The sequence below is a fragment of the Motacilla alba genome, chromosome 17 (genome assembly GCF_015832195.1).
Source record: "Motacilla alba alba isolate MOTALB_02 chromosome 17, Motacilla_alba_V1.0_pri, whole genome shotgun sequence".
Lineage (NCBI taxonomy): Eukaryota > Metazoa > Chordata > Aves > Passeriformes > Motacillidae > Motacilla > Motacilla alba.
The window spans coordinates 528,294-544,932 of NC_052032.1; the positions used below are offsets into that span (position 1 = coordinate 528,294).

The 16,639-nt window shown below is 58.2% G+C and overlaps 1 protein-coding gene across 9 annotated transcripts in view; it reads right to left on the reverse strand.

The window, feature by feature from the left end:
* Positions 1-441: 441 nt before the first annotated feature.
* Positions 442-16,639, reverse strand: part of EXD3 (exonuclease 3'-5' domain containing 3) — a 254,110-nt gene continuing 237,912 nt past the window's right edge. For 7 of the 9 annotated variants that reach the window (XM_038156651.1, XM_038156650.1, XM_038156649.1 and 4 more), the window contains 2 exons: positions 9,821-9,914; positions 442-1,006 (listed from right to left, as the gene is read on the reverse strand). In XM_038156651.1, coding sequence (XP_038012579.1) covers positions 690-1,006; positions 9,821-9,914 — 411 coding nt within the window. In that variant the 3' untranslated portion in view covers positions 442-689. Of the gene's footprint in view, positions 1,007-1,029; positions 3,851-9,820; positions 9,915-16,639 lie in introns of those variants that run through there. The other 2 variants (XR_005259297.1, XM_038156652.1) reach the window with 2 other exon arrangements.

Consider the following 16,639-nt stretch of genomic DNA (forward strand, 5'->3'; position numbering starts at 1 on the left):
GGAAGATGCTGGCAGCTTTGGGAGACCCCCAGGACCAGCCTAGCCCTGCTGGGGCATCCCAGGCTGCAGCACAGGGGTGCAGGTGCACCCAGAAATTTCCCTGAGCCCAGCAATGCTCAGCCTCCCCAGACCTCCACACCTGCACCCACCAGCTGCCTCCAAGGAGTGCTGGGAGCGCAGGGTCAGGGTGAGCAGGATGCTGCAGATGGGTCGAGGCTTGGCATGTGTCCCACAAGCTGGGAGTGCTCAGGGTGCTCTCTGCCCTGTGCTGCTGTTGGGGATCCACCTCCTGTTCCTCCTGTTCCCCATGAGTGAGTGGGCAGAGAGGCACTGGGGTGTGTGGGGTCAGCACTGCTGGGGTGGTGGTTTTGTTCAGCAGAGGCCTCCCCCCATCTTGCCAGGTGTAGTTTGGAGAGGGGCAGAATTAAAGCAAAGGGTCCATTCTTCAGCCACCTCTCCTTTAATGATCTCATGGAGGCCATGTATTTTTGGTCTGTTGCAAACCACTGGTGTCCCTGTGACAGTGCTCTCCATGATGCATCCCAAAATGAGAGCTCCTGCCTCCCCACTTCCAGCCTCTCTCTGGAAACCCACAGTCCAAAATCTGCTGAGGTTCCCCAGGCAGTCCCAGTTCCCCTGTGGAGCCCCCGTGCTTCTCCTCAGTTCAGCTCAGCTCAGCTCAGCTCAGCTCAGCTCAGCTCATAGATGCTCTGTGTGTCCCCAGAGGCCACAAGAACATCCTGAAACTGGGACACGATGCGTCCAAAATGGGACCCTTCCCAAAACACTTTCCCACAGCAGGTGCAGCAGTAGAAGTCGGTGAGCTCTGCTCTGTCCAGCACGCCGGGGGGGATGGCAGTGACCTGCAGGACCATGTTCTCTGCCAGCACCGTGGTTGCCCTGCACTGTTCCATCCCCTCCGCCTGCTCGCTCTGTGGGGCGCAGCCAGGCTGGGCTGTGTCACAGACTGGCACGGTGACACTGCAGCTCCGGCTCCCCTGGCAGCCTGTGGAGAGAGGAGACAGCAGACAAACCACCAGTCACTGGTGTGATGAGTGGAATCTGTGCTTAACCACGTGAGCAACCTTGGGAAGGGCCTGTTGTCCCTGCAGGGGTCCAGGCTCTGTCCTGCATCTAAGGGAGCATCCCCTGAATTCGGGAGAAGGTAGTTGGTCACCCACATCCAGCAGCTGCCTGCCCTAAGCTGGTACCCGTGCAGCCACTTGCTTCCCTGCAGCTGCCTGGCACCTCCTGCAGTTCCTTTGCCACAACTTGGAGTCTGTTCCAGTTTGGGTAATGGCTCCAGGGCGGCTGCTGTTCTGGGTGCGGTGGCTTTGCCTCCCGGTCACAGGTCAGGCCAGGCTGCTCTCGGAGCGGGGCTGTGCCCTCACTCCCGGCCGCGTTACGGGGCAGACAAACCGCAGGGAAACGCCTACTGCTGCTTTAATTAAACCGCCACCGTGATCAGCTGCTAATGGCACCCACGACCCTCCCGACCTGCCCGCGGACACGGGGCTTTTGGCCCCATCCCCAGTGTGTGACTCCCTCCCCTCCTCTGGGCAAGGGGCACAGTGACGCGGGGCCGCGTCCCCTGCGCTGTCCCCGCACGCCCCCAGCCCCGTCTCCCGGGACGGGGGATCGCTGCCATCGCGAGTGCCCCGAGCCGGCAGTTTCGGCACCCGCTGAGGCTCTCCCGCCCGCAGCGGAGCCACGGCAGGTCTCCAGATCCGGGCAGCGGAAGCCGAGGGCTGAGCTGCCTCCCATCCATCAGGGAGCCTGGCAGCTGGGAACAGGCTGCAGTTGTTGCTGCGGGATATCCCCGTTTTGGCAGGGGGATCCGTCCTGCTCAGGCACCAATGGAGACAACAAAAGGCAACCTGCATCGCTCTAGCGGCACTTCTGGGGTGTTCACCCCACCCTTTTCAGGATCACAGGGACCCTGTCAGGAGCCAGCTGGGACCCAGAGGGACACCAGCATTCCCAGCTGGCCCCTCCCTGCATTCCAGAGCCATCAGGAGCTGGGACATGCTGGGGATTACCGCGGGGGAACACGGCTGGGAACGGCCCTGAAATGGCCATCCCATCCCAGCAGAGCTGTCCTGTCCTGGCACAGTCACCCCCCAGCTGTGCAGCGTGGTCTGGGCCTGCCCATTGCATGAGCAGAAAGCCACAGCCCGGGGGAGGTGTGGAAGGCTCAGCTCACACCAGCCCCTGGTTTAGGGGGGTTCCCCAGACCCCTCCGCCCAAGACCTTCCACACCTCCCCAGGGCAGATTACCAGCCTGAGCTGGTGGGGCACGGTCACCCCCAGTTCTCAGCACACCAACAGCCATGCTCAGGGTCAATGGGGATGTTTCCACAGGGAATTTGCAGGCTAGCCCTTCACCACCACATTGCCCAGCACTAGTTTGGGTTTGCTGCCACAGCACAAGGGGAAGCAGCCCCAAGCCCCATCTGAGACACTGGCCAAGAGCTGAGTTCACCAGCTGGCCAGTGGCTGAGTTCACAGCTGAGCTGTGCCCTGAACCAGTGCCCAATGGCCTCACTCATGGATGGGCCTTTCCTTCACCCCCCGCATCTGCTTTGGACACTGACATCTATCCTTAAAGGGAAAACAATGACCTCAATTTCCCATTTTCTCCAATTTCTGGCAAGTGGTGAAATACGCAGGCTGCTCTCGGGAGATTCTTGAGCCACCAGAGCAGGGATGTGGAGGAGGAGTCCATTTCCCAGGGGTTTCTCCAGGATAAAGCCTGCCAGCGGGTGGCAGATCCCCAAGGCAAGAACAGCGGCTCTGTCCTCACACTGTTCCCACCCCCCTCTGCCCTCTGCCACTCCTGTGCTTGATGGCATAGGAAGGCCTCAGCCTGGGCACCCGTTTTTCTCCTATCCTCTCTGCTCTCGAGCACCACTCCCTGAAGGGAGGGTCATCGACCTTGGGTGGGACTTTTAGATCCAATGCAATGGAAATGACACTGACAGCACGCAGCACCCATGGCCAACAGCTTTGCCCATCACTGACCCTAAAATTTCCCTGGCCAGAACATGGCACCAGCACACTGACAGGACAGGGACATGCTGTGTGCCTGCAGGGATACAGAGTCATTTGCTCTCTCTTCCAAAACGCTCCCTCCGCTGTCCTGCTGCTGGTGGGCAAAGCCAATGGCAAACCCCTCCTTCCCTGCACAGGGGGATGGGAAGCCTCCAGCTACCCCAAACACCCCAATCCCACCCCTTGGGCTCGTGGGAAAAGGCAGGCAGGGAGGGAAAGTTCATCCCTTAAAAGCCTGAGGAGAGAAAGGACGTGATGGTCACCCCGTAGTTTTGCCTTTGCTTGCACCAGCCCCCTCCTAATTGTGGCTCTTCAAAGGGTTGAAAATGCTACATCACTTCAAAGTGACCATTTCTGAATGGGAGCTTGTAAAATCCCTTCTCCCCCTCCCACCAAATTCTTCCCAGGGCTTTTGAAGATGCCTGTGCTCCCCTCACCGACAGGGTGAAAGGGCCACCAGGCGCCAGGCACAGGATGCCAGCCGGGCACGCGGGAAAACGGAGCTGGAAAAGGCAGGGTCCCCAAGAAAAACAGGGGTTTTCAGGGGAAAGGGTGGGGGGCGGGGCTTGAGGGAGGGGTTTTTTCTTCCCTTTCAGACAGGCAGAGGCCTCCCCAGTGGCACCACAGCTCCCTTGGGACTGCTTGTCTGGATGCTTCACACCCCGGAGGTACATCAGAGATGGAGCAAAAGGCATGTGTAGGGTGCATGGGGCCGCGGGGAGCCCAGCGTATCCTTCCAGTGTGCTGGGAGCTTGTCAGATCTGTGGCTTCCAGAGCTCTGTGAGGTTCACACCGAGGGCTGGATTCCCACCGCATCCCCATGGAGGAGAAAGGAAAGCGATTCCTTACCAAATCAATTTGAAACACTTCTTGGGAACTAATAATCCCATTATAAAACATCTTGAAAATAAAAACCCCTTTGCCTCTCATTCACCTCTCCTCCTCTTGGCTGGGTCACCCTGGGGATGACAGACCCTGGGTGAGGGGCTGAGCCCTGCAGCCCCCAGCCCCCCAAAGCTGAGCACCCCCACGTGAGTGCTGCAGAGCTCCATGGGCAACAACAGTCGTCCCCCAGCACTGTCCCCAGCTGGGCAGTGCTCAGCACAAGAGGCATCTCCTCCTGACCCTGCATGTGCTTCCCACTCACAGCTCCTGCCCACCCCTGCTCACCTGTGGGAGTTAATCCCACAGGAACAGCAAAAACTGCTGCTTCTCTCACCGCCAGCAAATGCTGCCATGTCCAGGGGAGAGGGGATGCTGCAGCACCCCCATTCTGTTTATTTCTGCTTCAGGTTCTTTCCTGAGCTAAGCAGGGCCACTCTCAGTGGTAGGATCCCACCTCTGCACACACTTGTCACCTCTGCAGCAGCCCTGCTTTGTGTTCAAGCCCCTACTGTATGCCCCGGGGTGGGGTGGCCCCATGCTCCATGAGGTGGGTGCAGCAGGAGCTCCCCAGCCTGGATTTGATCTCCTTCTTTCAGCCCCCAATCACCAGCACCAAGAGTGGGGCAGACCCACACCAGAGGCCAATCCCACACCCTGGGCACTGAACAGGCTCTGGGCAGTCCAAGGGACCAACAGTCCCTTCACCTGGGGGGACATGGCAGCATCTGGGACCCACAGCCACCAGGATCACTCTGGTAGTCCCACAAAAACCCTGAACTATTGCCACAGGGAGGCTGTGGGGGCAAAGTGACTTGTCCCGAGATAGGGATGAGACAGGAGCTGCAGCTTCGCGTGCCTCACTGCAAGGTCCTGCTCATGGACGTGGGCTGAGCCCAGTGGGATGGACATGGGACAGGACAGGGGCTGCCCACTGTGGGCAAGGGGATGCACATTCCCCCACACAGAGGGGCTCTTAGTGGCGGTCACACTAAAAGGCCACTGTGATGGTGACACTGGTGGCCTGTAGTCCCTCCAGCCTATTGTGTCAGCTGCAATGCTGGAATGCTGGGTCAGCACTACTGTGACAGCACTGGGACTTCCACAGCAGAACAGGGGGACACAGCAAGGCTTGGAAAGATGGGACAGAGCAGGATCTGGGCAATCCTCTTTTGAACCTGGGCCCATTCCCCTTTCCCAGCCCACCCAGCCCTGATTTGGCTGGGGACAAGCTGTCCCCACTGTGTGAGCCCTGGGCACCCCCAGGGTTTCAGTGTCAGGATGGTAGCCAACAACTTCCCAGGGAGCCAGGTACTTCTGCCCAAAATCCTGCCCCATGGGCCCTGTTTCTAGTCCAGGTCCCTCTGTGTCACCCCTGCCCGAACCAAGGCCTTGGGGCGAGGAGCTGGGTGCCTGTCCCAGCTGGCTCAGGCAAGCACCTGGCAGCTCCTGCCACCTCTGGAGAGGCCTCAGGTCCGGCAGCCCTGTGCCAGCCCCGAGCCCCGTGCCAGCTGCGAGCCCTGCGCACGCCACAGCCAGAGCCATCCCCATGGTGTGCAGGGCACACCACAGCCAGAGCCATCCCCATGGTGTGCGGGGCACACCACAGCCAGAGCCATCCCCATGGTGTGCGGGGCTCAGCCACAGCCAGAGCCATCCCCATGGTGTGCGGGGCACGCCACAGCCAGAGCCATCCCCATGGTGTGCGGGGCACGCCACAGCCAGAGCCATCCCCATGGTGTGCGGGGCTCAGCCTCAGCCAGAGCCATCCCCATGGTGTGCGGGGCTCAGCCAGCCAGGGCTGGGGGGCTGGGGAGAAAGCTCGCAGCTTTGTCGAGGCTTTGCACACGGCTGAACACAGACCTGGGAGCATTCTTGGAGTACAAAGGTGCATGGGAAACTTCGGCCTCGGTGAGAGATCAGCCTGATAAGAGGAGTTACGAGCCTGAGAACTATGCTGATTGCAGGGCACTGAAGATGCCTGGTTATCTTTTCCTCCTCGACAAGGCAGATAAGCAAAGGACAAAGGACCCGGGATTGTGCAACCTGGGCTGCAGCAGCCTGGCCGTGATCTCAAGATGTTCCCAGGGTGGAGGAGGGAGGATGAGCTCAAGCAAGAGGCAGCTCCAACTGCTCTCATCTCCCCCTGCCGCTGTGAAGAGAACCCTGCCAGCCCCTGTACCCAGCGCTGGGCAGCAGCACACAGTGGCCCCTGGCTCTGAATGGCCCCAGCTCCTTCCTGGGGCACGCTGGGCACAGCACCCCTGTCAGCAGGCACAGCAGAGCTCTGCAAACCAGCACACACAACAATGTCACCGGGTCCCAGCCCTGGCCTGCTTTTCCAAACGAGCAAGTGAATTCCACTGAAGAAGGAAAACTGGCAGAGCACAACCCAGCTGAGCCTGGGGAGTGTTTCTGGCTGGTCTCACCACTGGAGCCCTCGGTCCCATCCCTGACCTGCTTAGGCACGTGAAGATACTGCTGTTATTCTGTTGCACCCTGGAGAAGAGAGAGCCTAAATGCATTGGGTGGCTGAAGGGGGCAGGGAATCCCCTGGATTCAGGGGTGCAACACCTCAGGAACTCATCCCCTTCCATGCAGAAGTATTCAGAGCAGCCCAAGACAATGGGGGGTGCCTTGGCCCCACAAATGAAGTTTGGTACATACAAAGCAGGGAGGATCCATGGGTGCAAGAACACTCCCAGGACAGCACAAGGATCTATCTCACACCTTTCCCACATGGCAAAAAGACAAGTGTGATGCTCACAGCAAAGCCAAATACTGTAGATCAGGGAAGCCTTCAGCTGTAGGGCTTTGGGCATGCAGGGGGCTCTTCCTGCCATCCATCAGAGCTCCTGGCTCAGGGGAGTGGGTCCCACCAGCCCATGCCCTCAGCTGCCCCTGTGCTGGCTGTAGAGGAGGGACAAACCTGCCGCCACCCCAGCCTTCCCCACACTGTGGCCTGCAGCTCTTCCTCCCACTTGCCTTGAGCCGTCTCTGCTGGCTTTTCCCCAGGCTCAGGGTGGAGCTGAGAGCTGAGAAGGGAAAGAAACCCCAAGTCACTGCTCAGGCTGGCAGGGGCAAGGTGGCTGCCCCAGCTCCCCGATGCCATCCTGCCACTCAGTGCAGGGACACTCCAGCTGCTCCTCCAGCCACCACTGGGGCCATCGGGGACTTATCCTGCACCTGTGTCCAGAGCCCCAGTGCTGGCAGCTGGTCAGGGAGGGTGCCCACCCAGCATGGGAGTGGAGGCTACACCCTGCCTGGTCAGCACCACAGACTCAAGGGCAGCAGGATCCATCGTTTTCATCTTTTGCAGCACATTTTAGATGGTGAGGGGAGATTCTGCAATTAAATTTGCCTCCTCTGTTTGGCAGCTCCCAACCCGATGGAATGCGCTACATCCTCGCCTTTCCCAGAGACCAGATTTCATCTGGCAGAGCACCCACCGAGCTCTGGGGCCCTGAGCCAGCTGGTTTTACTGCACTGACTAAGCAAGAGTTCCCCATACCAGACGAGAGCCTGTGACACAGCCCATTCCCCTGGGTCATTGGGAGCCACAATCTGTCACTGCCTCCAGCGAGGACTTGCCTGTGCCCTGTGGTGACCCACAGCCCTGCTTCCCTCTCTGCCCCGGTCTGCTCCAGGCACCTGAGATGCTCAGAGCATCCCACTGGGAAATCACAGGACAAAGATGTCAGGGCTTGAAAGTATTTGCAGCACTTCTGTCAAAACCCTCATGCAGGGAAAAATGTGGCTATGTCAAGGATTATGTTCCCTAAAACCTGTGAAAGTCCTAGGTCCAAGTAAGAGTGAGCAATTACAGGATGAATAATTGTCCTTTCATCTCTTCAAAGCCCTGCTATAAAAATCCAGGAACCAAATGAAGCGGCACTGGCTGCAGCTGGACCCCAGGACTTGGGAGCACTTGGGCCAGTTGCAGACTTGTGTTGAGAAATGGTTCTGAAGGATCTGTCCCCATCACCCATCTGCCCCAGCACCCACCAGCTCCTCCCTGGAGAGGTGAGGCCCCCGTGGGAGGAGGTTCCCTCCTTGCCTGGAAGCAGGAGCAGGGAAAAGGCATTTTCTTGCCAAGCAGCAGCACCTGGCCATTGTCTGGGCCATGCACAGGGGTATGACAGGGACAACATGGCCTGGGCTGGAGTCATGGGACAGGGAACAGTCCTGGTGTGAGGCTGTGGGTGCTGAACACCCCCATGCCATGTGTTGGGCCATGACAAGGGCAGAGCAGGTCCTGCCACCAACTCCTTCAGCAGGAAAATGTAAAGGAAATCAGGGAACAGGTGAGATTTTTTTTTTTGACCCACTTCTGTGGCTGCCCAGCCTGTTCCAATGCCACCACTGTCCCCACCAAGCGTTGACAGAACACTGTCAGTATATCCTTCCTATTTGTCTTCCTGAATATCTGACCCGAGGTGGGACATTTTGGGGCAACCTAGTCAAGCTCACACTTGCAATCCCTGCTTGCAATCCCTGAAGCTCCTGGCAAAATCCAAACAGAAATGGAACCCCCAGGATGGGGCCAGATGTGTTTCCCCCTGGGTCACAGGGGATTCTTCTGGCAAGTCTCCAGCCCTGCTATGCCCACCTGTCTGGGAATCACAGCTTCTGTCTCATGTCTCCACCAGCCCTCTGGGGATGCTGTGGCACCTTTGGTCCCTGCCCCTGCCTGCTCCAGGGCAGAGGATGTTCCCCACTGGAGGATGCTCCCTGACAAGGTCACGAGTGACATGGCCAGCGCACGGGTCCCACCTGCTACTTCCCCATGAACTCTCCCAGGTACATGGGGGACCCAGCAGGAGACTGCACGGCCCGATGGGGACATGGGATGTTGCAGATGGAGCGTAAAGAGTAGAGCAAGGTGGTCCCTCAAAGAGTCTGTGTGGAGGAGCCACGGTGCTGTGTGAGACCCTTCCAGTTCCATCAACCTCATCCCAAAGGGGGAAGGGAAAACGGCTCACTCTGAACACAAACCACAGCATTTCTATTTCCCATACTCTGAAACTGGCTGAACTGGCCCGTCTGGTCGCTGGGTACACGCGCAGAGAGTGCCCTCACCAGAGAAACCGCTGGGGAGGATGTCCCGGCCTCTGGGGAAGCACAGCACTCCCAGGCTGCCTGCACCATGGGAAAAGCCGCCCCACCACGTTCCTCATCCCCAGAGCCACACGTGCAGCTCCCAGCAAAGCCACAGCCTGCCAGGAGCGCCCAGCAGCCGCCACTTCCCTCTTCCCTCTGCTCCCTGCTGTCGGCAGACGGGAAGTGCTGCACCAAAGGGCTGGGGCAGAGCCCGGGCTGGGTTGGAGCAGCAACAGGGGCACACTCCCATCCCGGTGTGCCTGCTATGGGTGTCATTTGCCACCAAAATGTGTCTCCCTGTGGGAAGGAGTGTGTGTGGGTCAATGCAGCTTGGGGTATGGAGGAGCCTTCTCTCCCTTGAGCCCGCTGGAGCCTGGCTGGGCAGGTGGCACTGACTCACCTCCCTGCAGCCTGACCTAATTCAAGAGGCACTGGGCAGGTGAGGAAGGCACTGTGAGCAGCCCCAGCCAGGAGGCATTTCACCACCCAAGCTGAGTTTTTCATGTTCAGGTGATGAAGGCCTCAGGCTGTCACTTGAGCTACTGTTGGCATGTCACCAACTCCCTGGGCTGGGCAATCCCATGCACGACCCTGTGCCTTGCAGGGCAGGACAGGGCAGCCAGGGCAGAGACATAAACTGGATCTGAAAGAGCTCTGTGTCTGGTTGATGGCAGGGCACTCTCATCCCCCTCTGAGAAACCCCCAGGCCCAGGGGGATGGTCCTGCTCTGTCCAGAGCCATGAGTCCCAGGGAAGGGCACAGGAGGGGGGTACACCCACCCACTCACCTGCACTGTGCTCCCCTGACACTTGTCTGCTGCTCTCCACCAGCTGCTTCATCCTCTCCCGTGAGACCTTCAGGTACTTGTTGCAATTGCAAACCTGAGAGAAGAGAGGGGGAGATCAGTGAGATGGTCATTGTGCTCCCCAGGCACCTCCTGCCTGCCCAGGGCACAAACCCATGCTGGGCACCCCTGGTACAGGTTGGGCAGCCCCCATCACATGCACCACAGCAGGGAAGCCAGGGTAAGGCCCGTCCCACTGAGCAGGGACAGGCACAGGCACAGGCACCAGCCACAAGCCCAAGAACCCCTTCCAGAGGTGCTCCCTCTGTGTGTGCTCAGCCACGCCTCCAGACAGGCTGCCAGCACTGCTGCCCGCCCTGGCTCCCCGGCCAGAAAACACCAGCAATGAGGCTGCCTTAAAGCATCAAGCAGACACCCAAAGTCTCAGCTGTGGCTTGTCTGACAAAGGCTGGGGATGAAGGCTGGGGACCCCAAAACACTCTGGGCTCTCATTTGGCTCTGCCGCAGCGCTGTAGACACTGACTCACGCTTTCTACCCCACCTTTTGTTTGCCAAAATGTACCCAGACAGGTCTCTGAGTGCCCACATGTGCCAGGTGCTGGACCCCAAAGAGCTCCCTAAATCCCACTGCTGAGGAGCACCCAGGGATGGTGCCTGGGGCTAAGCACAGAGTGCAGCTGGCAGCCAAACACACTTGCCCAGAGTGAGCAGCACTAAAGCTCCCCAGGAGCATCACAGCCAGCTCCCTGACACCTTCCCTCTCCTCTCCCCTCCCTTCTGGGCTGGGAGCTGGTTGTTGGGATGTGCCACAACACCTTTTGTCAGCTGTTAGTTTTCAGGGGCTGTTTTCTGCACACTGCACCCCAGGCAAGGAGGGAGAGAGGTGAGCAACTTCACTAACCAGAACAAGTTAGTTCCCTGCCAGGGGCTTTGCTCCAGAGCCTGTTGAAACCAGAAAGGTTTTCTCAGCTCCCAGGTAGGCCCTGGTGCAGGCTGGCAGCCACTCTGCTGGTTTGGGGCTGGAGCAGTGCTGGGTTCGTGGCACGGGGCAGCGATGGCCCTGCTCCCACACAGCTGTTCCACCCTGCAGGAGGAACGGGGCAGGGTGATTTGTTTGGAAACGAGCTCGCCACCAGGTCCTGGCCCTGCCTTGCAGCACAAGGTGATTCCCACTGGCAGTCTCCACAAAACCAGCACACACCATTTATCCCCATCCCAGCACACATCCCTAACCTTTTGGCCAGAAAAGACCCCTGGACTTAGTTCCCCGAGGCCCCACTGCTCCAGCCCTGGAGCAGCAGCATGGACAGACAGACAGAGATGGACAACAGGTGATCTGGGAAGCACCCAAATGACATGGAAAACACTGCATCACTTTTAAAAGGGGATTTTGTGGCGATCCTCTGACTTGCACAGCAGCATCAGGGAACAACCCCTTGAGCAACTGGGGACAGAGCCCTGAGCTGCTCCTTGCTCATGCTGGGGACAAGATGAGAGCACTGATATCACAGGGGGCTGAGCATTTCCCCCTCCCCTGAGCAGGGCAAAGCCCTCCTCGGTCTCACCCTCAAATGCAGGGACCCGGGAAATGCATCTGGGTGAAAGCCCAGGAAAGCAGAATGATGCTGTGATTTGTGGGAACCCGAATTTCTGCAGAGCCTGACCAGACATTGGATGGTCCCTTAGAGGCCTGAGGACATCCCAACTCACACAGGCTGGACCTAGAGCCGAGATGCCACTCCCTGACAGGCACCCACACTCACACAGGGATCTGTGGGATGGCAGCAGGCAGGCAGAAGGGACAGGCAGTTGCTGGGAACAAGTGCTGGTCCCACTCCCCACAACGGTGACAATGGGCTGCATGCTGGAGAGGGACATGGAGCCTGGAGGGGTGGGGGATGGTACCTCTTGGGTATAGTGGCAGCACTGCAGAGTCAGAGGTTTCCAGAAAGCTCCCAGAGCAGTTGTCCATTGAACTGCCAACCAGGAAGGTACAGCAGGGCCCAAGGACACCCTCCTCCCCTGCCCTCCCAGCTGGCATGGACATGCAGGGGCTCTACTGCCCTCTGTCACACATCAAATCCCCAAGAATGCCCAACCCTGGTAGCTTGGAGCCTATCAGGTTCTTGAGCAGCAGTGTGAGCACACTGGGCACAGGCTTCTTGTTCTGCTTGGGTGCACAGAGTGACCTTGCACAAATTTCTCTGCTTCTCTAAAGTTCATGACTGTTGTGCATAGGGGCAGTTCACTCCCTGCGCCAGGAACGCCCAGCAGCACAGGGGTATCCTGGCATTCCCCACTTTCTGAGGCTGCCGGGCACTGCCAAGAGGCTCTTTGCCCCATGCCACCCCATAGCCTCTGGGTCTTCACCACCCTCAGCTTCCCAAAAACAGAGTACGAGCTCAGGAGCCAGATAAGCCACTTAAGCAGCAGCACCAATTAGCTGTAATAAAAAATTGCAATTAATTTTTTTTAATGCCTTGCCAAAATGAGCCAAAAGAGATGAAGTGAGTGGGGAAGGCTGCCACTTTCACAGGCTGGGCTGCATGGCTGCTTTGCAGGGACCAGTGGTGGCCTCAGGTTTGATACTTGGCTCCTGGGGATACGGAACAGTTTTTTGCGTGGATCTTTTGTATATAGGGTAGGGAAGTGGGGAGCCTCTCTGCTGGAGAAAGGATGGTTATTTCTACTCAGAAAAGTTTGGTTTCTACAGATCGATCATAACAGGATTAGCTGTGGCCCCAAAAATCTTCATGAAGTGATTTAGCAGGAGATGGTGGCACCTTAGAACACTGTCTGAGGGGCAACTGCTGTGAGCAGCGGCCCTGACCTGACAGAGAAGGGTTTGGCATCTCTGTAACATCTCGGGGTCCTCCCAGCCCCTGTGCCAGGCTCAGGGTGGGGGTGGCAGCTTCTGCCCATGCCCCAGTCCTGACTGGGGGCTGATGTGCTGAGTGGGCTGAATGCAGGGGCTCTGCTCATGCCATCCTGCCTGGCCTCACAGATGAGGAAAGGGCAGAGTCCAGCTTGGGAGGAGGGGACTGGGGGGTTGCAGCCCCCACAGGTTTCTGAGTGCCACCCAGTCTGCTGACACGGGTGTCCCTGTGGCACAGCAGGGCGCCCGATGCCCCAGGGCAGTGGGGTGCAGGGCAGCAGCGGGCGCACCTCGGAGGAGGAGCAGCCCTGCCTTTCTCACGCTGGGGCAGCCCGTGCCAGCACATGCTTAGTCACTGGTAAATCCCAGCCGAGATCTGCTCTGCCCTCTGTGAAATGGATCTTGGCTGCACCCCCGCTGAAGCAATCCCGGCGCTCGGGAGCCATGGCGGGCGCGCTTTCCCACGGCAGCCCGGCCCCCGGCTCCCCGTGTGAATCAGCCCGGCCCGGTGCCCCTGCTCAGCGCACGGGAGCGCAGCAGACCGGCGTGTCCCTGCTCCGATGCCTTCGGCAGCAGGGGCGATGGAGCTGCTGCGGAATTCAGGTTCCCTGCCTGGGCTGGGGGACACGACTACGACACCTCCCCTGCGTGCCCCGGCTCTGCTGCCACATCCGTGGCAAGGATGAGGAGCAGGTGCAGCTCCTCTCAGAGGAAGCCGCGGTCCCCGCTGCATTCCCTCACTGTTGTCCCCTCTCCCTGTGCCTGTCTGTGCATCCTGGCCAAGGTGCTGCAGCTCGTGTGGAGCACCGTCACCCCCACACCCGTGTGCTCCTCCGCAGGACCTCAGGCCAGCATCCAGAGGGGCACTGCAGCCCAGCCAGCTCTGTGCTGTCACCACCAAGGGCGTGACCTGGGGATTAGACGGAGCGATGTCATTGGACTGAGACTGTGGTGTTATCACTGGTGTGGATCTGTGCTCCCTGAGCCTGGCGAGGTGCTTGTCCCCGGTCCCAGGAGCTGGAGCCCACCCCGCACCGAGGCTCTCCCTGCCTGCGCCACCAAGAAGGACGAAGCAGGTGAAACGTCCTTTTGCAATGCTGGCAGCCCAGCTGGCGCCCTGTTTTTGTTTAGGATGATCCCTGCCTCTCCCAGCCCTCCTGGCTGGGGATTTCAGCAGCAGTGACGCATGAACCTCCCAGGACTCAAGCGACTGGATACTTAAGCCTGGAGCTCCAGGGCCATCTCAGCATCCCATCCTCTTTCTGCACCTCCACCCATGGAGCTGAGAAGCTGAAAGAAAACTCAAGTTCAGCAGATAACAGGAGCCAAACCTTCGACAACTCCAAAAGGGCTGCAGAAGTCAGTGTGAGCTTGGCTAAGGCTGGCAGCATAAGCTCAGGTGGATGTAGGCTGGTACCCAAAACACCTGGAAGATGAGCTGTTCAGACAGCACTAGAGTCAGTTTTGCTCATTCCTTTGATATCTCTAAAAGCTGCATTTTCAAAGTGCTTTGAGTCACCTTGGTGATGCTGACCTCTGCCCAGAGGAGCCACCCTGGAACAGCCTCTGGGCCTTAGGGCTCCTTCCACCTGCTCTGCTGACAACTGTCACAGGCCAACGTCACTGAGGGATCTCCTTGGCAAGGGTTTTGCCAGTGAGACACAGCTCTCTGCCTGGAGAGCTCCTGGCTTGGGAAATCCTCAGTGTAAAGGATCCAACCTGCTGTAAAGGAAAATAGTGCCCGGTGTGAACTCTTTGGGGCAATTCAGGGCAGCTCATGTCAGGACAATTCCTTGGGTGTCTTCTGCTCGCTGTATCACAGGACTACTCAACAGCCAACTGCAGTGATCTCTTTTCCTACTCACCACCTACCCTCTCCTCTTTCTCCCTCTCTCCAAGATGGATATCACCTGGTGAAAGGGCCACTCCTCCAGATGGAGGTTGCAACTCTCCCCTGGGTTGTGATAGCACAGCCCTTGAGTATCCAGGAGTTTCTTTCAGGGACTTATCGAGAGTTAAAACCTTCTCAGATTGCAGGATGCCAAGGCTCAGCACAGGCTGCCCTTTATTACCTCCAAGGCCAGGAATTATGGATCTGCCTCTGCACACCTCATGCCTACAACCCAAATCAGAGTGCCCAGGCAGGTGGGAGATGGTGGGAAGGGCAGTGAAAGAAAACCAGGTAACAACCAGCAGATGTGAAGCAGAGGTCAGGAGCTGACCATGCTCATTTGCCCACGTGTCTATTTTCTCACATTTTTCCCAAGTGACTTCAGCTGCCCTTGCTGCACCCAGAGTTTGACCTTCAGACACTCTCCTCTTCTTCCAGCAATGCTCTGCCCTGTAGCAGCTTCGAGGTCCTTGCACAAAAAGCAGAAACTCAGCAATTCAGCCCACTGGAGATCTCCACACCCTGTGGATGCAAAGGCCACCTCTGGGTGCAGTGCTGGGGACAGTCATCTCTCCAAGGGGATTTTCAGAGAGCAGCTGGCTGGGCCATGTCCCCCTCTTTATGCCAAGAGCTTTCCTCACTGATCTTCTGATCACCAGTTCCTGGGAATCATAAAGATGCACATTGCTGCTCCTGCTCTGTTGCAATGGTCCAGTGCCTGTCCTTGGGTACCAGCAAACCCCCCAGCAGCAGAGGAGATGCTGAGTGTGTCAGCCTGGTGCTTCCAGAAGGCAGAGGCTCTCCGTGCACACAACAGCCCTTAGTGCCCACAGCACCAGGGCAGCCCTTCCTGCCAGGGCTGGGAGTTGGGCTGTGATGCTCCCACATGGAAATGCAGCCTGGGCATCCTCTGCCAAACCTGCCTGCACATCCAGCAGCAGGGATTTCATGGCCATCTGGGCTCAGTAACCTGCTGCCAGTGGAAACACAGGGCTGCCAGTGGGATCCTGGCACCAGGGGCCGTTTGGTTCACAAAGAGGGAAGGGCTCTGTTTATTGAATCATTAACATCACTTCCCTCACTGCCAGCCAGGTACTCCGAGAGATCTCTTAGGCAAGTGCTGACCTAGCCCAACCCTGCTAAGCTGGTAAGATGACATGGATCCCATGCCAGCCTGGTACTGCGTTCCCACTGCTTTCTCTGCTCCCTCTTTGCCATTAGTCATCCATTTCTGGAAGGTTTCTCATGCATAATAAAGTGTTTCAACACTTGCATAAGCCAATTCTTCTCATCAAGAGTGACCTGCTGCATTTCCCAACACTTTCCCTAGGCAGTTCTTCCAACTGAAATATGGAGTTAAAACATGAAGTTTTCTATCCCCCTTGAGGCAAAAGGTGTGGGAAATGAAACAGATAAGAATGTCTTTAATTAGTATCATTTGCATAAGCTCTGGGAAAGGCTCACCTGACAGCTCCAAGGGCCTTGCTTGTCTGGGAGCATCAGCTATGGCTGAAACGAGCAGATTAGCAGAGTTCCTCTGACTGAGGAGATAGTGAGAGTCAGGGTGATAGAGCCCTGGAGGCTCCATGGGTACCCCAGCTCCTGCTGGCTCCTCCTTGGGGCACCCCAGCTCCCACTACCTCCTTGTCTGTGCAGTCCAGATGCTGCTGGCTCCCTTTCAGATCCCCCCCAGCTCCCACTGGCTTCTTGTCAGGGCACCCTCTTCTCCATTTCCACCTCCCAGTTTGCAGCTGCTCTGAGCAAAGAGGTGACTCGTGGGCTGGGGTGAAGGTCAGGGATGGGAAGAGAGGAGAGGAAGCACAGGCACATCCCTGGATAAGGCGTGGAGGCTGTTGAGTGGGGATGGCAGGGATGGGAGCAGGCCGGGTGGCCTCTGCTCTCCTCTCCCCTGCTGCACTCATGCTCCCTCGAGCGCAGACGCTGCCAGTCCCCGGCCACAAACCCCATGCCCTGCCATCACTGCCGGGGGTGACAACCAAAGCCCTTTTCAGTACCTCAAGGCCTTTGCAGTGAT